This window comes from Triturus cristatus, chromosome 12 (genome assembly GCF_964204655.1).
Source record: "Triturus cristatus chromosome 12, aTriCri1.1, whole genome shotgun sequence".
In the NCBI taxonomy this organism is placed as follows: domain Eukaryota; kingdom Metazoa; phylum Chordata; class Amphibia; order Caudata; family Salamandridae; genus Triturus; species Triturus cristatus.
The window spans coordinates 805,595,588-805,617,921 of NC_140595.1; the positions used below are offsets into that span (position 1 = coordinate 805,595,588).

The following is a 22,334-nucleotide window of genomic DNA, read 5'->3' on the forward strand; positions in this document are numbered from 1 at the left end:
GTGTCTCTGGACTGGTATTCTCAGGTCGGAGTTTGCAGACCAAGGAATCAGACATTGTAATTCCACACCTGGAAACACTGGGCTATTCAGAATTGCAAGTGGTGGAATTCCATCTGCACTTGCATGAGGGTCCCAGTTTGTTACTTTCTTGCTCATGCTAAGTGAAAGATTTCAGCTGCAAAAAGCTGTCAATAGCTGTAAATTTTGAGATGACTTCTGTGTCAAGCGATCGATTGCTTTCCAAGGCGGTTTTTGTACGTGCCTTTTATGCTGGCATCTACGGGGACATCACTTGAATATCAATTACCTGCTAACTGAATCTATGCATCATTGACATTGAGGGCTGTGTAGTTGTAACAACTTGTTACTGCCTTACAGCCACTAGAGGGCAGCCACGTATAAAGTACAATTTGTACTATGGCTTCTCACTTCAGCGATGATCTAGTGAGTGCCTGTAAACTTTGACATGCGGCGGTTGGCGGAGCTTTTGCTGAACTCATGCTCCAAATTGAGTGGCAAAATGGCAAAACTCTGCAAACTCCACTGGCGGAGAGGAGTTTTCTGCCAACCCCTACATCGAGCATGGGCCTCCATTGTTTGGTAAATCTGGAGAAAAGCAAGGTAGCGCAAGTTGCTGCCTTGCATTATTCTGCCCTGGGAAGGCATATCATGGGTGGAGTGTGTGTGTTCCCACATATCCACCCATGTATTTAGGTGCACTCCCAGATTTACTAAGACTGAAAAACTTGGGAATGTGTCAAAAATGTAATGCCTCCCTGATAGGGGCACAACAAAGAGAAATGTTTTATTTCTCCTTGTTGTTTCCGCTCTCTGAGGAAAATACCTTTAAGGATTGTTTTTGTGTAGGAAGGTTTTGCCTCCAGGCTCTGGATCTTCAGCTGGTAGGCTGTGCTCTCAAGGAGGTCAGTGAAAGTGAAGGGGCGGCTGCAAGAAGAACAACAGCTGCATTTTGGAGTAGGTGAGTCTAAGGAAGACTCTGGTCACTGAGGCCTCAATCAAGGCCAGGAGGGCTTCTAGAGCTTGGGATTGGTGGTGTGTGTTGATGACATGGAGGTAGAGCAGTGGGGAGTTGAGGTAGGAGATTTCTAGTTGCTTGCACACATTTAGTCTCTGTGATCTGTCCAGCCTGTTGATTGACCAATGCCTTTCTAGAGTAGACCTCTCAGTATTGTGATTTATCCTTGTGACAAAATAAAGAGTCTGTCTTTGTTTTTGTATTGATATTCAGCTCGTTCTTCTGTTTTGCATGTGAGGCCAGTATGTGATTTAAGACAAAGTTTTGAACTCCACTTGCTGAATGAGTTGAACAGGCTGACCTTACTCTGGCAACGGATGAACTAGTGTCTTCCCCACACTGGCACTGACGGTCCAACTTAGACAGAAAAACTAGTGGAAGTATCTGAAAGGAAGACTCAGATAGAAGAACTCATACGTATTACTTTTCATCATCCCACTCTCCATTTCTGGCTCCCTGAACCCCCAAATACACCTAGAAGACAAAGTCATGGCTCTTCCTAGTATGACTGAGCCCTGGGAAAGTGGGAATGCCAGATGCTAATAAGAAGAAAGCATTCCTAACTTGCCCCAGGGGGCAGTGCAATGGCACCATCTTTTTTTTATCTTTTGTTTGATCATCTTACCGAAGAGCCTGAAAACTTTGCCAATAATAGGAGGCTCATGATTAGAACAAAGATCAGAAGTACATTGATCCAGAAGGGCATTGGTTCACATGGATCTTCTTTCTGGACATCCTGCCAGATGTAAATCAGTTGTTTTGGACTGATGCCATGGACGACCAGAGCCTCCTTGAAGGCACATCTGCTGTGCCACAAGTGTTGCATGCCTTTGCTGTACCACCAGCAACGCAGGCCTTCAACGCAGAAGCGGAAATCATGCCGGTATGTCACACCGGCTGCCAAACCCAGGAAGCCAAAGTAGACATCATCCAGCGGAAAGACGGGCATCCAAGTGGAGGCACGATGTAAGACAGGGATGAAGGTCCCTGGTATGATGTACCCACCACCAGATGGGTACATTGGGTATTTGACACTGGGGTACATAGCCTCCGTGATTTTGTACTTTCCGGATCGTTCAGTGTCGGATCTGTTGTGGATGTTGCCGTGGACTGCTGCGGAAACATTCACCGTCTCCTTCAAGAATTTCACCAAGGCGGGGGGGTTCACGTACTCATCGTCATCCCCTGCCAAAAAGAAGAGAAAAGTTAGGATGTTGTTTGACGAAAGTTACGTTTTTATTCTACATTTGCACCTGAACTGTTGATCTCCTGTGACCAAATGTTGTGGAGGACTCTAAGCCAAGACTCAGAATTCCCATGAGAAATCTTCCTGGCAATATTTCCATTATTGTATTTATTTATGCATTTCAACCAGGAATACTTTTCGTGGGATGCATAAGAGCTTAAACAGAGGGTTGAGACATTAACCATGGTCGTGCGGTGAAGAGGAGATTGACAATAGACAACATTTAAGTAGTTTGGAAAAGAACGTATTTAAACTAAAACACTGAAACAGATTATTGTATCTTCTTCTTGCATTTCCTGGGTGAGGACCACCAGGCAACCTTCCAATAGGTTATTGTACCAATTCACTATTCATTCAACCCAGCATCTTGTCCTCAACACATACATACTGTCTTAGAGTCCTGTATAAAAGGACAACACCATGTCATTCCCATGGACATAGGATACTGAGATTGTACCCCCTTGCATTCACAGATGGGGCTCCATACAATTTTCTAGGCTAGGAATATATGGCCAGGGTTAATACTGCACCTCCCACTGGTGACAACGTTATTACAGAACTGGGCTCATCTCACTAGTAAGTCTGGGCGGTGAACTCTGCTCCGATAGCAAAGTTTACTCCACGTTAGTTTTTTTTCCTCACTCTCATTCGTCAACGTAAATTTGGTGAACGCGAGCGAGGAAAATCCACCTCCAGGTGAGATTTTTCCTTGTTCGCTATCATCAACATCAAGCTGGCGCGCGGGAGCATAGAAAATCAACATCCCAGCGAGATTTTGCAATGCCGCAGTCAGAGTTCTCATTACGAGAGGTTGCGTATGCACGCAACCGCTCACGTTGAGAAACTGTCCATTCACGTTGAGAAAGCTGGGCTCGAGTAAAAATCTACTCAAGAGGCAGAAAGAAAGCAGCGCCCGCTTGCATTGTGCGTGGGAGCATTTGTGATGATTGCACAGTGCGGACAAACACCTGGCACTGAAAATCACCGCGAACGGCATTTATCTAATGCACTCCGCCGCTTGAGGAGCTCTGCGTAGCATGGCGTCCTTTTTTGCACTTCGCTGCGTTTCACGTAGAGAAATTCCGCGAACTCCACCTAGCCTTACTCACTAGCTCAGGGCAATTAAGTTGAGTTTCCAGGACAATTCACCAATTCTTCTAACAAGTATTCATTTTTCTCTGCCAGGAAATAGACCCTCCTGCAAGCTCACTGAACAGCCCAATATCATAGTTGAAGGGCCTGAATTTCAGCAGGAAGGGAGGTTTAACAATCAAGGGTTAATGTAGACATTCAAATACTAGAAACACATTAATAAGACACAAGTAAGATTGTTCGTATAATGCAATGTGAGTGACATGACTTAAAAAGAAAATACAAAGATTGTTCACGAAAAGGTCCAACACATTGTACCCTCGTTGCATCTATCCCGGTGCTACTGTGCATTGCAGCACAATCCAAGTATGCATCTTAAACAAGGGCACATGGAGCACATGGCTTTTTTCGTAGTTTTTTTCTAATGTATTTATTTATTCATTTTACATCATTAATCAACAAAAATGCAATACAATCTCAACATCCATACAGAACTTTATAGGAATACAGAGAGGAAACAGAACCAACCCTGGATGGGGGGCAAGAAACAAGGGTCCCAAGCAGGTGTGTGCAACGATTGCGCAGGCGAATCATAGCACAGGTGTGCCCTGTCGAAACATTTAGGTGTCCCTGGTAGTCTCCCTGGACAGTAGCGGAGTCGATACTCTGGATTTCCAGTCCAGGTATGTGGGGGGATAAGAAAGAGGGAGGAATTAATAGGGGGTAGAGAGAGGCCACTGGTGAAAGGGGGGAGAAAAGTAGAAAATCTAAAAAGCAGGAGTGCAAGTGAAGCCCAACATGAGGACGAAGGAGGACTGGTCTAGAGACCGAGTACAGGAAAGAACCCAGCATTCTAGACTGCACTAGGAAGGTGACCCTTGAACCATAGAGTGCAGTGTATAGCCATTTCTCTTGTTACACATAGAAACAATTGTAAACCATCAAAGACAACACCAAATGAAAATGCCAAAGGCAGTCACCCACCTTTCAGGTATTTCAGTTCATAGTAGTCAGCCATGGGGGAGCATGGTGGCGGAGGCTCCTCCCACTCCCACTGGCCACTCTCAATCCGGGGGCATAAGCCCTACGCAATCTGCACCCTCCTTTCAGATGCTGTGGCGTAATAGAGAGGTCTGGTTCTCATTGCAGGTTCTCTGTAGGCAAAGGGAAGGGGGGTGATAGCCGTTGGTGGGCGGCGAGGAGAAGGGAGTATGAGCAGTGAAATCATACAGCAAGAAGAACCTATTCCCCGGCAAGAAGGAGGTTTTGAGTCACAAGGGCTCCATGACCATCCCTGTAGCAAGGACGTCAGCGGCAGTAACCCACTTTACAGTAGGTAGGTACTCCATCTCTTACGCTGAAATAAATACACGCCAGGAACTCTCCCCACACTCGCTCATGAACATCTACCTTGTCGTTAAGTTTATATGTGAACCCTTCATGAAGAGCCACATTGTTGAGCTCTGGGAGCCATTCTGCATGGGTGGGACATGAGGGCTTACGCCAATGACACAGGATACAAAGTTTGGCCACCGTCACAGAAGTGGCTAGCCACCGGTGGTTATGAATATTCACATCAGTGGCATCTGTAATATCATGGAGAAGGGTCAAGTGCACAGAGGAGTACACGATATGTGGGTGTCATATCTCTGTAGGTGCACCCATATACCACTGCCCAGTATGATTGGATGGCTCAGCAGCTCCAAATGATGTAGTACATGTAACAATTTTCTGGTGTCCACTGCCAACAATGGCTATAGGGTAAAAGCTTCACCTGACAGAGTCTCCTCAGGGTCCAATACCACTCGTGGACTTGAAATCTCAAAATATTGAAATTTGAGGCAGGTCTCTCAGAGGACCTTGTCATGGGTCTGTGCAGGTTCACTCAGTTCTTTGGTGAGTGGTCTTGTCCAAGGATCGTTTGCCAGTTAGTGCATGCCTGGGTGAGGGTAGGGCCAGAATGGATATTTTTGAGGAGTACGCTGTAGAGGCCAAAGACCAACCCCGACATTTGCCCCAAAACCGTAGATATTGTAGGCTAGGGAAGCCAGGGAGGTCCTTAGGTAGGGGACCTAGCACCAAATAAAGACAATGAGACAGATGTTGGTGCTTTCAGTAATTGGACTAGGAGAGCGCGCGTTCCGCCCTAAGTGAGGGAAATGGCTTGAGTGTACCCTCACAGAGGAAGTGATCCCCATTGCGTGCCACAAAATATGGCAAAATGGGTTGCCTGCGATATGAAGAACAGTATTATGCCACACCGCTGCTTGACTGTGAAGTCGTGGATGGGTCCCCAGGAGTCTGTGGTCCTCCTCCCATGCCCACAATGTGGCCGCAAGAACCGAATTGCACCTCCAGGGAGGATGTGAGGGTCGCAAGTAGCATGGAGTGGAGAGACAGGCAGGTCACGTGAGGTGCTGTTCAATCTGCACTGACATCGGGGGGGGGCTCCCATGGGGTGTGCCAGTAAGGAGTCACTTGAGAGTGGTGACAGTCCAGGCTGTAAAGGCACAAGTTGGGAAAGGAGCAAACTGCCTGCGGTGGTGTCCGCCCATAATTCAGAAGCTCTCAACGGGCCGGTGACCACTCCAGTTGTTAGATCAGAGGTCAGACTCAATCCCCAAAAGGACAGCCCTGGGAACCCTCAGAGGCAGCGTGCCGAGGAAATAATTGCATCGTGGGGCAATCCTTATTTGTATAGTTTGAGCTCTGCCCCACATAGACAGGTTCAAGTGCTGCAATTTAGTGAAGTGCTGCCGCGAGCGCTCTTGTACGGGAAGAAGGTTGTCCTCTATCATCCTCTACCACTCTCTTTTCACTCAGATGCCAAGATAGCAGAGCCCCTTCAGGACTCACCATATATCCCATGCCACTAGACATGCCCTTGTAGTTCCCCTGGTTAGAAGGAGGGCTTTGCTCTTTGGGAATTGGGAATGTCAATGGCACCCTCTGGAGATGGCTCAGTTTGGGCACAACACTAAAGGTAATCGCTTCATAAGGCAGGCATGGGGAAATAATGCAACCTTTGCAGTTGGGCAGAATGCAACAAGGCATCCAAGCTTCCTGGTTCATCTCTGTTACTCTGTCTGACTCAGAGTATGGTCTGCAGGAGCTGGTACTCGATGGGTTCCCTCACATGCAGTGAACAGGGTTCATGCCAATGTGGGAGGTAACAAGGGTCCCACGCTTCCTTGGTTCACCTCTGTTACTCTGTCAGACACAGAGCATGGTCTGCAAAAGCTGGTAGTTAAGGGGTCCCCTTCATATGCAGTGTCCAGGGTTAATGTCATAGAAGGAGGTAACAAGACTTCCACTCTTCCTTGGTTCAGTTCTGTTACTTTGTCGGACACAGAGTATGGTCTGCAGGAGCTGGTGATGGAGCAAGGTCTCGTATAAAAGAGACTTGCTTGGATGCAATACTCTCAAATAACTCGTAATACTGTAATCAATATGTCTGTTAAAACTAAAAATGCATTACATTCATTACATTTGATCAAGGGGAAGCTTGCCTATGTCTATTACTAACAAGTACCCAAAGTGTCATTAAAATGGCCGCCCAAAATGCAGGATTCTTACTGCGCATGTGTCTACTGCATAAACGCAGTATGACGTTTCTATCCTTGGAGGGAAATTCTTTGCAGCTGCGCAATAGCTTTTAAAATGGCCGCTTGAAACTAACATGTTAATGCGCATGCTTTCCTGAAACTAAAACCTTGCAGTTCTACTAAAATGCTAATGCGAAAGATTTATATAAGTAAATAGGGATAGAGTAGAGATAAGTGGTATACAGTGAAATCATTTGTTTGAAATTCTAACGTGTCTTTTTCTGACTTTATTAATAGTTCATATTTGGGCCTCGGAGGGTGACTGAAATCCCTACCCCAAGTAATTCATGCGCAAGTGCACTCAAACCCGCCCGGAACCATGATGACACCATTGAAACACAGCCAAGGACGAACTAGCAATAATTTCATGGGAACCATACCAGTCGACCTGTGAAAGGAAGAAGGCAAACTATATTGTGTATACAATGTATTGATCATAACGTGAAATGCAGAAGGGAAATAAAGCATGGGAAAGTAAATTAAGGGGCGTGAACATAGAACAATAAGGTTTAAGAAAAATATTACATCTAGCATGGTGTGATGACCTCTTACCTTGCCACTGTCGAATCAGAAGTAGGGGTTTTCATGATTTTAAACATTTGAGGGTGGCACATGAACATAGAATAGTATAATTAAGACAGTTTTAGTTAGTTAGACACACGGAAGATACCACAGATGCCGAAGGCTCTGCGTGAGCATGCTGAGAGACTAAGATACTGATCGTAGAATCCAATCAACTAGAAGGGGATCGCGGAAGAAAATCGAGGAGGCACATACTAGAAGGGGTTCGCGGAGGAAAATCGAGGAGAATAGTGCCAGAGAGGGGTGCGACGCAGGCGTTGCACTTAGAAGAGGTTACCTTCCCTGTCCTGGATCGGTTCTGATTTGTGTCTTCTAAGCTGTCTTTGGGATTCTATTTGACTCCTTGGTCCGGAGTTTGGTCCTCACACCATTCTAGGTAACTATAATTCTGTGTAGTATAGTATGTCCTTGTACTTGCTTTCTGTTTTTCCCTTTTCAGGTACTGTCATCATTATATCTGTGATTGAGATTTCATATTGAATTTTCTGATTCTTTTCTTGAAGAAAACGGTGTTAGAAATGTAATTGGTATCTTTGACTCACAAAAGTATGAATTAGATAAAACTTTTAAAACTCTCCGAGTCAGTGGTTATTGAAGAACAATCGTTAATGTCCCTTTTTACCTATTCATCTAGCAACTAGATTCATTGACCAGAGGAAATTTATTATCAAGGAGATTGGGTTGGGAAGAATTTGGTAAAGGTAAATACAATCTCGCAGGTATATCAAAATTGACCCCAGCTGGACTGCTAGCTTATTGTATGAATGTTTATGGGCCCAGGTGAGCATATGGTGTGTGAGTAACTCAAGCTGGTAACCCGCTGGATCACTGGTACTCGAGGGATCCCTCACATGCAGTGAACAGGGTTCATGTCAATGTGGGAGGTAACAAGGGCCCCACGCTTCCTTGGTTTACCTCTGTTACTCTGTAGGACACAGAGCGTGGTCTGCAGGAGCTGGTACTCGAGGGGTCCCCTCACATGCAGTGAACAGGGTTCATGTCAATGTGGGAGGTAACAAGGGTCCCACGCTTCCTTGGTTTATCTCTGTTACTCTGTCAGACACAGAGCATGGTCTGTATAAGCTGATAGTCAAGGGGCCCCCTTCATATGCAGTGTCCAGGGTTAATGTCATAGAAGGAGGTAACAAGACTTCCACACTTCCTTGGTTCAGTTCTGTTACTTTGTCGGACACAGAGTGATGGCCTGCAGGAGCTGGTATTTAATTTGAGGGGTCCCCTCACATGCTGTGTCCAGAGACTAGTAATAGGGTTTGACATTCAGGTGCTGATTCCGATCCTGTAAAACCCGGGTACGAATGGTCGTACGGAGCTTATTCTCTGTACGACTCGTACCCGGGAAATCCACCTTACAAACCAGCAAGTACGATTCGTACGGAAATACCATTTCCGTACGAATCGTAAAAAACACCGTACGGCTAAAAAATACCTACTATTCTGATCCTGGACAGCGCGTACGCGACGTCCGCACGGAGTCAGGCAGCGTTTTACGGACCAGCAAGTACGATTCGTACCTACAGCACTCCGCACAGCTATTTTTTTACGGGAGCCAAAAAGTGCCGGAAAAGCTAAGTACGCTGCGATGCACGACGAAAAGGGGGCCCGGTACGCGACATACACGCCATCAACCACATCGTTTGTGTCATCATGTACGGTGCGTACCCCAACATTGCATATGTACGGTGCGTACATACGAGCTGTTGGGGTACGCACTGTACATAGGCCAACAGTGCGTATGTACGGTGCGTATGTCTGCACCATACCCCCCCACCCGCGTATGTCCACACCGTACCCCCCCACCCGCGTATGTCCGCACCGTGCCCCAGGCGTACCCCGATTGGGGTACGCCTGGGGTACGGTGCGGACATACGCGGGTGGGGTGGGGTGCGCCTGGGGTACGGTGCAGACATACGCGGGTGGGGGGGTACGGTGCAGACATACGCGGGTGGGGGGGTACGGTGCGGACATGCGCGGGTGGGGTGGAGGCCGGGGGGGCCGTACGACTCGTACCCCGGGCACAAGTGTACCCGGGGTAGGGGTCATACAAAGTTTGCTCCGTACGGGACGTTTTCCATATGCTTGTGTATTCGGAATGCCGGTACGGATCAGACTTGTGTGCTCGGACTTCAGTTTTACGACTTGTACGTAAAACTGTCCGGGGACTTCTCGTAGACCTTTTTTCGATACGATTCGTATGTATTTTTTTACGTACGAATCGTACTTCACCGGTTGTACGGGACTTGTACAATCGTACGTAAAAAAATACGGATACGAGTCGTACGGTAATTTTTTTTAACCGATCGGAATCGGCACCTTAGTCTCTAAGTCCGCGGGTTTTTCACCACACAACGTCGATTTTAGTCTACACAACACTGCCTCTTGAGTGGTGTGCATTTTTTAAGCACTAGTTAAAATCCTGCTGGCAGTCAGATAAACTAGGCCTCATGCACTGCCTAGTGGAATGAAAATAGGTTCTTCCCTAACTCTAGGATTGACCACATCACTATCATTTGGGAGTTTCTGTGCATCTTTGGATAATAGGACCGACTATGTTTTAAGATTCAGTGAATTAAAAGGTTTGTCATTAGGCTCCATTGGTGATGGAACCTCTATCCACTGAGAGTTGAGCATGCTTAATTCCACTGGGTGCATGATATCCTTGACATAAGTGTGCTCTCAATTATCTGACACACAGGAGAATATTTTAAGGATGAATTACATGTATATTTCTTTAGCTTTTTTTCTTCTTCCTTCATCCTGAAGAGGCCTTAATAGTTTGGCTAAAACGCGTCGACCATTTGGAATGGAGGAGTCCAATTAAGGATTACATTGTGCATATGACTTGAATACACACCATATATGTTTGAGGGATCTGCTGTATCCTCATGTGTGTATCAATATTGAACTACCTTCTGTATGGAGTGCCATGGACTATTGAATATTGCAGCCTTATATTTAAAAAGTGATTGTATATGGAAGAGAATATCTTCATGCATATTATATATGTTGTGATGTTTTGTTTATTTATTTAAATGTTTGTTTGCCTGATAAACAATATTGGATATTTGGAATTGGTGTCTGCTCGTGAGTTTGGATCTAAACCAAAGTAGGATGGTTGGGACAACGATACCCAGCAATAGAGATTAATTAATGTATTTTCTATTGTAATAGTTTTTTTAAAATTAGTTCCTGCACATTATTTTGTTTATACAAGTGTGTCCAGAGTACAGGTCACTGCCGGAGGTGATAAGGCTCCCACACTTCCTTGGTTCACCTCTGTTTCTCTGCCAGGCGCAGAGTGATGGTCTGCAGGAGCTGGAACACGAAGGGTCCCCTTCACATGCAGTGTTCAGGGTTAATGCCACTGTGGGAGGTAACAAGGCTCCCACACTTGCTTGGATCACCTCTGTTACTCTTCCAAACAGAAAGTATGGTTCTCCAGGGGTCCCCTCACATGAAGTATCCAGAGTACAGGTCACTGCGGGAGGTAACAAGGCTCCCACACTTCCTTGGTTCACCTCTGTTACTCAGCCAGGCGCAGAGTATGGTCTGCAGGAGCTGATACTCGATGGGTTCCCTCACATGCAGGGAACAGGGTTCAAGTCACTGAGGTAAATACGCTGCTCACACAGTTCCTTGGTTCACCTCTGTTACTCTGTCGGACACAGAGTGATGGTTGGCTGGAGCTGGCACTCAAGGGGTCCTCTTCACATGCAGTGTCCATGGTACAGGTCACTGCGGGAGGTAACAAGGCTCCCACACTTCATTGGTTCACCTCTGTTACTCTGCCAGACACAGAGTATGGTCTGCAGGAGCTGGTACTTGAAGGGTCCCCTTCACATGCAGTGTTCCGGGTTAATGCCACTGTGGGAGGTAAAGAGGCTCCCACACTTCCTTGGTCCACCTCTGTTACTCTGTTGGACACAGAGTGATGGTCTGCAGGAGCTGGTACTCGAGTGATCTCATTACCTGCAGTGTCCAGGACAGACGTCAATTCCCCAAAATGCCTGGGGTAGTGGAAATAGCATCACACGTCACTTGACATTTGCATTCACTTAAACAAACAGGCTTGCACATACACACACTGTCTCTCACATAAAGACACTCTCACCCACAAGCACACATACAACATATATTTAAAAGCATTTTTTACTTACCTCCGGTGATATAGAGGGTCATATCCCAGCTAATTGTACTCTATTTATTTAATTGTACTAATTATGCATAATATAGTATTATTCACTATTAGTGTGATACAAACGATTGATAGAAACCAAGCAAAGTGGAGCCCAAACCGACGTCCATAAGCACAAGCTTCCCAGCTCTGAATTGTCCACATCTGTGGCCAAGGGTGGCAAAGGCAGTGTAAGAGATCGCAAGGGACAAGCCAGGGGTTGCAGCTGTCACCACTGGTGACTCCAAAATTACATCCATGGTGTCCAGGGTTAATGTCACTGTGGGAGGTAACAAGGCTCCTACCCTTCCTTTGTTCACCTCTGTTACTCTGTCAGACACAGAGGGGTATATTCACAAGCACGTGTGATAACTACCGCAAGAGTAGCGTAACGCAACTTTCAATATCGCAGCCCATCGCGGGAAAATAACCCTGTGTCAACGTGGAATTCACAACAAGGCGGTAGCATGCAATAGACACCAGATAACACGTCAAATGTCCGCGCCAAAATCAACGCCATGCCACAAAAAATGCGAAACCCGAAAAATCATGCGATGAGGCCAATCGCGGTACACAAATCAGCGAAGGCCAGCCTCAGGCCTGCAAATCCCACGCGTCTGGTGGGAAAAAGCACCATAAAAGCAAGAAGGAAAAAACAAAACTATTCAAACTGCGTAGCAACATGGATGCACCTGGACTGAGTGCAGAGGACAAGATGAATACCACAAGCCCCACGGAGGACCAGCCAGGAACCCTGCGTTCATGGAAGGGCAAGGATAAGAGGAAGAGGAAGATGGGGTTCAGTCTGCAGGAAGACCGGATCCTCGTCACGGAGGTGACCGAACACCAACAACAACTGTTCGGCACCACCACTGCGGCACTGGCAACCCAAACTGAAATATGGCAGGCCATTGTTACCAACGTCAATGCAGTCGGAGTGTCGAGGAGGTCACTGGAGGAGGTTAAGAGGTGCTGGCATGATCTGAAAAGGCAGACTAAACATAAGCTCGCCGCCAACAGGGAGGCAGCAACGGTGACTGGAGGTGGGCCTCCTGCGACACAGGAGGAGCTGAATGAGCTGGGCCAAATGGAGGCCACAGTCAGCAGTGAGAAGACGGTGGCAGGATTGGGGGGCCTGGACACAGCACAATACGACTTGACGCAACAGCAACAGGGTGAGTAACGACCAGGGACGGGGGGCGATGGGCACAATGGCACACATGCACAAGTATGCGTAGCACACTGCACACCCACAATGACCATGGAACATGTCCCTGATTGCCTTTGCACACTACAGCACACATAGAAACGCCAAGTAGGCCCCCATCCACAATGAGCACAGAGGGGCCCCCCCATCACCAATATCACAACCGAGCCATGCACATGTGCTGAATCCTGCGAAGCAGCGACTCTGTGACCCACACTGACTATGCAAGTAACACTGCATGTCCGATAGCATGGCAGCAGCCCAAATAAATGACATGGCCCATGAATTGACATGGAAGTAGCCCAGTGCGGATTACATCCGTAAAGGAGCAGGTCACACTCTGACATGTCCACGTGCAACCACAACCCATGCAGTACAATACACGCAGCAGACGAACAATGCACCAGGCCACAAAATCTGTCCAAGAGCACATATGACCCATGTCAAAAGCAAATCAGGCCCCAAAAAGCACACAATTCAAAGGCACCTCGCCTCAAAGGGAGAAGGCTACACGAAATCAGAGCTGCAGGGGCAAATCTCCCACAATGCAGCACACACACATAGCAAGCACAGAACATCAGCAATGACAGCAATGTGGCACAAAGTGCAACGCAATCACCACAGGACAGGGCTCACAACAGGTTCCGCTTGTGCGTAGTAACTGTCTACTCACATCTGGCATTGCTTGGCACAGTGTGATGATAATGAACGGGTACTACCACACATCCGTCATGTATTCGGAAAACACACTGACTGCCATCAAACAGCCAGCTCCCCCAAAACAGTCACAATGTACATTGGCCTGCAGTCTGAATGTAAACATCTGCAAATCTACAACATACATGTGTAACTCTGTTAACCTGCATCTCCCCTTTACATTGTAGAGGGACAAGCAACACCTTCTGCAGAGCACACCACACTTCCCATCATTGATGATGAAGAGGAAAAACTGCACAATATGTCAAGACACCCTCCAACGGATAATGAACAGCCTCTGCACCCCATTCCCAGGAGCAGGGCAGGCCAGCTGCCTAGAGGTGACCCCACCACCTGCACAGACCACACAGCAGGAAACACACACCACCACGGCTGTCTCCTAGGACCAACCGGACCAATATATGGAGCACATAGAACGTGTGTGGTCTTCCCAGGTGGAGTTGGCTGAACAGCTGTGGGTGGGTTTCGAGCTCATGGCAGCCAAACTCGATGCCATACGTGGGTGGGACACCCGCTGTCCACACCATGCTCCGCCACAGACCTTGGCTGACCTCGCTGGTGCCATGAATCGTACACAAGAACTGTGTGGGCAGACAGGCACCAGCCATGACAGCACAGAGTTGGGACAGATGTGGAGGTCAATGGAGACCATGGAGCAGATGCAGGCTGGAAGGATGTCTGACACGGATGGACACCAGCGAGTAGTAGCTGGGGACTTCAATGCCCTGCAGTGCTTCATCTTGCCATTGCTGCCACTGAGCCGTTCCCAGATGACTGCAGCAGGAACATCGACACACACAGCTCCTACACCTGATGTGTCCGTGGCACACAGTGATGATGCCCCATCAACTTCGCAGTCTGATGTGTCAATGGCACACAGTGATGCAGCCATCACCCCGCCACACACACCGGACACAGAACCCATTTCAGGGGACTAAGAAGGGGATGTGAACAACTGTGTGAGGAAGGAGGCAGCAGCAGCCATCACCACCAAATGGCCTGTCCCTGCCTATTTATCACCTATGCATCATGGCCTGGGAAACACCTCATATTGACCCTCGGAACACTCTGCGACTTTCACCCGGACCCCGACACGGACTGCCATTTCTTCACCGCTAGCCAATTACACAGCTATCCTGCTGCAGACTACACTCTCCCTCTTCCCAATCACTGTGCAACCCCCAAAGGACTCTGGTTGGCCCACCACTGGGCTTCCATGTGATGTGGGCTTGGATGGCCATGGAAAGCCCCAGCTCCGTCAATCACCTGAATGTGAATAAAACATTCTAAATCACACAGATGTGTCATCACTATGTTCACTCATGTATGGAGGTATGGCTGGATGTAGGTACAATGATTGCACATGAAGGTACACCCTGGTAACTGACATCTATGCGCATGTATATCCCTGAGACACATGGCCAAATGGATGACTGTGAAGGTGATTACTAGCTGTGTCCTAATTTGCACATCAACAACCATCTCACAACCCCCAACGTAGGCACACGTCCATGTATTAAATAGGGCTGTGTGTAGGACTGACCCAAACAAAAGCATGCCAGGACTGGTGTCCTACAGCACATGTGACACCAGAAGTTCACGTCGCATAACGACTCACACACATCTGTGTGGACACATTCTGTTGTGATATAAGACATTGCTCCACATGGTCAGAGGTTGGACACCATACTCACATTGCTGAAGTCATGTAAGTGCACATGGTGTCCAGCACCTATCCAAAAACAATGTCTGGCTCACAGAGGTGAAGCTTGCCAAAGGGACACATCCCAATTGCACATGTGTCAGTCAGTTCCTCCCTGTGTAGGGACGATGCTCATTGTGGCACACGAGTGGACAATCCAAACAACACACCTCACAGTTAGACACCAGTGGAGTTGCATGGACTTTATTGGCATGTGCGTGTCAGTACGGACGTGGCAAAAGCCATAACAGGCAGGGACATGCTTAAGACACTTACATGCAGCATGGGTACATTTAGAGGTTCAGAAAATGTTGGGGCTAAAATGGCCAACATTCATCACGGATGGCAATACTCTCAGCCCACCTTGCTTTGTTGGATGAGTCATGTTTTGTTTGGCGTCTGCCCATTGCCCCGTGTGAGGGGGCATGACTCACTGCCCATGGGGTCTGCATAGTGCTCTGCCCCCGAGAGTGCGCCGATTGTCTGCTCTGCTGACAGTTATCAGGTGTGAGGGTCCGACAGGTTCACATGTCGTGCTACATTGCCATGCGTGTGCTCTCCCCCAGCAGTGTGTCCGAATTGGAAACGTTGCCAAGCGATGCTGGTTTTCACCGAGCGTGGACAAGCATCACCTTGCACAGGTTACCTTCTGTAGTCACATTAACCCTGGACTCCAGAGCCCGGACAAAGGCAGACGTGTCCTCAGTTGATGTGGGATGTGTGAGCAATCCCCACGATGCAACAAGTTGTTGGGACATGTGCTGTGGGTGACAATCGTATGTGGCTGCAGGAACGTAGTTACTCGTCCATGAATGCCCGAGCAGCTTCATGTGCAATGTGTTCCAATAGTACGTCGTTGTCGTGTTCAAGGAACCCCAAGGTGAGCCAATCCATTAAGTGGTCCGGGCAGGTGTGCTCAGCTCATGCCATTTCACCAATCCACAACACAGCCCAATAGGGGAGCGCTTCGATGTGGTCACTGCACACGAGGAATTGTCAATCTCCCATGCACTACTACCAATAAATACGCAGTATGTCAGGGCATCCCATGCACGGCTGTCTCGGTTACACTCCTGTTCGTGATCCAACAGGGGGCACAGACACAAGTCATAGTCCAATTCATTAACAGTTGTGTTGGATAGGCAGACATCCAGGGGACACTCGAATGTGCATGTTCGGCAGTGGAACCAGGGCTGGACGCAGGTGACGTAGACAATGCGGAAGCTGAGCCGGTAACTGATCCGCAGCACTGCCAGTGGCACTGCGCCCAGTAAATGCAGCATACGTGCACAGTACTGTTCCACGTGACGGGGGTTGTTCATGAGCCCGATATGGCCTGCCATTGCGTTGGTGCGTCTCGTGGAACCGGCACTCTTCTGAACTGCGGCAGTTGTGTGGAGGACATGCCACAGCTCTGAGCAATGATTCGAATGTGTGGGAAACGTTGGGGAAAGTGGGTTGCTGTTTCTGTGAGTGTCAAGGGCATCCCATGCGGGGGTACCACAGGCAGGGGCTTCTGTGTGTGGAGTATGGATGAGTGAGATAGTTTATTTGCGGAATGCGTGGTGTGGAAGTCGTCCCCGTCTGCCATGGCATCTTTCTCAATGTGTTCCAGGCACATTCTGGAGCAAGGTCAGAGGTGCAGGTGTCCTCCCACCTTCTGCATTGGAATAACGGAGCTTTCATCCCTGATGTTTGTCTGACTACTACTTGCATTTTCGGAATGGGATGTGGCTTTGGTGCTGTGATTGGGACACGGCCTTGGGCTCATGGTGTATGGATGGCAATACACACACACATTGGCATGTGGAGCCAGGTGCCTGAGAGGCCTTGGGCTGCTTCTGCAATCTCACTCTGTCTCTCTCCCTCGCTCTCCCCCTCTCGTCCTTTTGTTGCAAGCATGGCACACCTTCTTCTCTTGGATTTGGTATTCCAGGCTGTGTGCTACGGATTGTCCAGTGAGGAGTCGCTAGGACTCATCGTAAGGGTTGTCTCCTGTTGGTGATTGCATTGCTGTTTGACTGAGTCTCCGTTTCCTGGCCACGCATGTCTGTTGATTTTCGTGTTTGTGCGACATCAGGCAAAATGTTTGTATTGGGATTTGTGGTGTTGGTGTGCAGTTTCTTAGTCCAGGGTTGGGGGTGGTCCCGGGGGGTGTGTGTTGCGAGTCTGGGTGTGGTGTCAGAGGGTGTTGCGGCCCTCTTGGGTGTCCGGGCCACATGATGGGTGGCTCCATGGCTTCTGTTGCCCTTCCGGTGAGGCCCTGGGCTGGTCTCCCTTTTGTGGTTCAGGCTGCCGTCCGACTTTACACCAGGTCAGAGCAGGTGTAGATTTCCTCGTGCTAATGCGCCTTATCGCCTGTTTTGTGTTTTTATCGCCGATGTGGCTGGTCGTTGAGAATTTTGTGGTGTGTCGCTGATTATGACACGGGAACGCCCACTCTGCATCTCATTAGTGATAGTTGCGCGGGTCCTCTGTGGGGATGTTTTTAGCGGCTGCTATCGCGGGTAAACTGGTGCTGTGGGCTGTTTACAACCGCTTGTGAATAGGGAGGTATTTTTATCACGACTTTGGCTGCGATAGAGAGCCGTTGGTTCGGCGATAGCTCTTTGTGAATATGCCCCAGAGTAATGGTCTGCAGGAGCTGGTAGTCGAGGGCCTCCCTCACATGCAGTGTCCAGGGTTAATGTCACTACAGAAGGTAACATTGCTCCGACACTTCCTTGGTTCACCTCTATTACTCTGTCGGACAGACAGTGATAGTCTGCAGGAGCTGGCACTCCAGGGATCACCTTGCATGCAGTGTCCAAAGGTAATGGTAAAAGTTATTTTGGAATATGCCACGTTACATCGCATGCTTTTTCAACGCATGCCATTACAATGTGGTCATTTGATTTGATTTGATTTATTGTCTTATATAGTGCTTGAATCACCCTCTGGAGGGTATCTCAGCGCTGGGGATATGCAGCAGGAGCAGCGGCAGTGGGCTAGACTGAGAACAGAGCAGTTTTCAGAATTTCCCTGAATTTCCAATGGTCCAGACATTGCCTTAAGGCAAGAGGGAGTTGATTCCATATGAGTGGGGCTTGGCGACCACGTTGTTCAACGCATGCCATTACAACGGAAGTCGGAACAACTACTTGCTGTAGGGGGCGCTGGATTTTGGAATAGTATAATTTACTATTCCAACTCTAGTCTGTGCAATAGTAGGGAATGTGTTGGATTTTAAATCCAACACCTTCTGACCCCTACAGCAAGTCGTTGTTCCGACTTGCATTGTAATGGCATGCGTGGTAAAAGATGTTTGCCATTATTTTGTAGCACACTATCACCAGTGTTTCTTGGCACTATATACTGTTTAAATAAGGAGAACAGTGCCTGTCATAGTAAAAATTAGGTGCTGGATTAAGCATTTAGAAGAAAGGTCTTGCATTTATTTATTTTTTTAAAGATAATGATGTCTGGTCTCTTCAAGGGCAGCGACTTCCAGAATTTATAAGCGGCAACAAGAAAAGGTCCGTCTGACTCTGGGACCTTGTAAGAAGAATTTGTGTTCCTGAGGGAGATGCCTAGCAGACCTATACGGAAGGAGTTCTTTTACAAGAAATACTGTCCTTATTTGTGAAAATAGCTTTGTGTACAAAGGGTAAAGATTGGAAAGCAATGCTCTTGTGTAATGGTAGCAGTGTAATGCTCTATGAGTGGAGAAAATAGAGTCATGTGTCTTGAGACATTAAAGCAGCCTTGTGGCCTGGTTTAGAATAATCTAGAAATGGGCAATTACATTCTTAGGAGTATTCAGGAGTGTGTTATTCCCATAACCCAATTGGGATTGTATCAATTCAATGGTGATTGGGGTCCCAAATTCCTTATTCAAAAATGGGAAGATTTTCTTTAAACTTTTTAGGTGAAAGAAACAGATTTTGGACAATTGGGATATCTGGAAATTAAGTGCAAGGTTTGAATCAATATAAATATCATGTGGGGTCACAATAGGAGGCGGATCAATGGAAGATGGCCAATTAGGGTCTGTTATCTAAATTTTAGAAGTTAGTAGAATCTTTGTTGTGCTAGCATTTAGTTTCAAAAAGTTTAGATCCACTCACCATTAGGTTTTGAGCAATCATGAGGATAGTAGGGAGCTACTTTATTTCGGTGAGATCTGTTGAGTATATTCATTGTACATATGGGTGCAGATTCCGATCCGTCAAAAAAAATTACGTCCGACTTGCATCCGTATTTTTTTACGTACGAATCATACAAGTCCCGTTCAAACGGCGAAGTACGATTCGTACGTGAAAAATCCATACGAATGACTTCGGGAAAAGTCTACGAGACATCGCTGGACATTTTTACATACAAATTGTAAAAGTGAAGTCCGAGCGCGCAAGTACGATCCGTACCGGCCGTCCGAAAACACAAGCGCATGGGAAAGGCTCTGTACGGATCGAACGCTGTACCACTCGTATCCGGGTAAACTTGTGCCTGGGATACGAGTCGTACAGCACCCCTCCCTCCCCCCCGACATGTCTGCCTTGTACCCCCCATGTCCGCACTGTACCCCAGCCCTGTACATGTACGCACAGTACCCCACCACCCTACCCCAGCCCCGTACATGTACGCACCGTACCCCACCACCCTACCCCAGCCCCTAACTTGTACGCACGTACCCCACCACCGTCCCCCAGCCTCCTACTTGTACGCACCGTACCCCAGCCGCTTACTTGGACGCATCATACCCCACCACCGTACCCCACCACCGTACCCCAGCCCCATACATGTACGCACAGTACCCCACCACCGTACCCCAGCCCCGTACATGTACGCACCGTACCCCACCACCCTACCCCAGCCCCTAACTTGTACGCATGTACCCCACCACCGTCCCCCAGCCCCCTACTTGTACGCACCGTACCCCGCCACCGTACCCCAGCCGCACGCATCATACCCCACCACCGTACCCCACCACCGTACCCCAGCCCCATACATGTACGCATCGTACCCCACCCCCTTACTTGTACGCACCGTACCCCAACACCGTCCCCCAGTCCCATACTAGTACGCACCGTACCCCGCCACCGTACCCCACCACAATACCCCAGCCCCGTACATGTACGCACAGTACCCCACCACCCTACCCCAGCCCCTTACTTGTACGCACCGTACCCCAACACCGTCCCCAGCACCATACTTGTATGCACCGTACCCCACCACCATACCCCAGCCCCTTACATGTACGCACCGTACCCCACCACCGTACCCCAGCCCCTTATTTGTACGCACCGTACCCCAACACCGTCCCCCAGACCCATACTTGTACGCACCGTACCCCACCACCGTACCCCAGCCGCATACTTGGACGCACCGTACCCCACCACTGTACCCCACCACCGTACCCCAGCCACGTACTTGGACGCACCGTACCCCACCACCGTACCCCAGCATCCCGTATGTACGAACCATACAACAACATTGCATATGTAAGCACTGTACAACAACATCGCGTATGTACGCACCTTACATGCGCTAAAACGACTCGTACAGAACCAGGACACTGCAAAACAGCACAAGGAGGGTCAATTCGAATCGCGCAACACCACAAAACACATCTACAGTACTAAAAACATCTAAAAGACTGACCTGGCACATCCAAACAGGCAAACAGAGGCCCAAACTCACAACCACCTCTTATAACACACCCACCAAAATTTCAAACCCAGCCACACCCACAAATGGACCAATAAAAAGGGCCCACACTCACAAACCATGAGCCTTTGCAACAGACTCACTGCTGACAGACACCACACACAAACAACAGCACCCATACATCTTAACTTACACACCATCACACAACCTCCTTCACACATACCCCCTCTACACATTCACACACACACAGCCACAACCATCCACTCCCACATCCCACACCATGCCCACAGACAAGAATCCTAAGTTCACAAGGGAGGAGCTGGACATCCTTGTCAACGAAGTCATCAGAGTCGAGCCACAGCTCTTTGGAACATTGGTCAGACAGACCAGCATAGCTGAAAAATCACTCCTGTGGCAGAGGATCGTCGATCGGGTGAATGCTGTTGCGCCCATCAGAAGGACCAGGAATGAATGCCAAGCCAGGTGGTACGATCTGCGCAGGGCAGTCAAGCGCAAAATGAACGAGGACTATGCCTAGAGTAACATCACAGGAGGTGGGCTGCCCCACAGACCGGTACATTACCATCCCTGGGAGGAGAAGGTGATGGCCCTGCTTCCGCCGGTGGGAGTACATGGAGTCGAAGGAGTTGCCGAGCCTGGTGAGTACACAAACAACTTACGTAACATGGGGGTAACGGCATCCACACCCCAACTACAACAAATGCCCACACCTACCCCCAAGCCCTCACCGGACACAACCACACTCAAAAACAACGCTCATGCCACTAACATGTGTATGCCCCATTCACAAAGCAAGGCCATGCCATGACCCAGCCTACACAAACCACAAACCCAAGACTGGATGTCCGGGATGCTGGGAGGGTGGGGATCACTAAACATATTGTACAACTCAGAAACATACACCATTGCCCTCAGCCCATATGGCCCAGGTACATACCCATGCACCATGCGCAATGCACAGGGACTGGCAAAGTACTGACAAGGTAGCTGACACTTGGCCCTGCTGTAGGCAGCACAAGGCCCTCCTGTGACAACTGCAAAATCTAACACAAACACAACCAGCTCAGATATCTAGGACAGGAACTCACACTCACGGACATGGCAGCATGCTCCATGGGGGGGACAGATACATCACCTGGGAGACCCACTGCCAAATCACACTACACCCACCAGCAGGCACCGTCAATCAATCAACAATCAACAATCAATCAGGGTACTTGTAAGGCGCGCTATTTACCTGTGAGGGTCTCAAGGTGCTAAGGGGAGGGGTTCCACTACTGGTTGAAGA

At 48.5% G+C, this 22,334-nt stretch overlaps 1 protein-coding gene across 1 annotated transcript in view; it reads right to left on the reverse strand.

Moving 5' to 3' along the window:
* Positions 1–1,644: 1,644 nt before the first annotated feature.
* LOC146782917 (UDP-GlcNAc:betaGal beta-1,3-N-acetylglucosaminyltransferase 7-like) overlaps positions 1,645–22,334 on the reverse strand; it is a 66,659-nt gene continuing 45,969 nt past the window's right edge. The window contains exon 3 of the mRNA XM_085639433.1: positions 1,645–2,221. Within this exon, the coding sequence (XP_085495559.1) occupies positions 1,653–2,221 (569 nt within the window). The 3' untranslated portion in view covers positions 1,645–1,652. The remainder of the gene's footprint in view (positions 2,222–22,334) is intronic.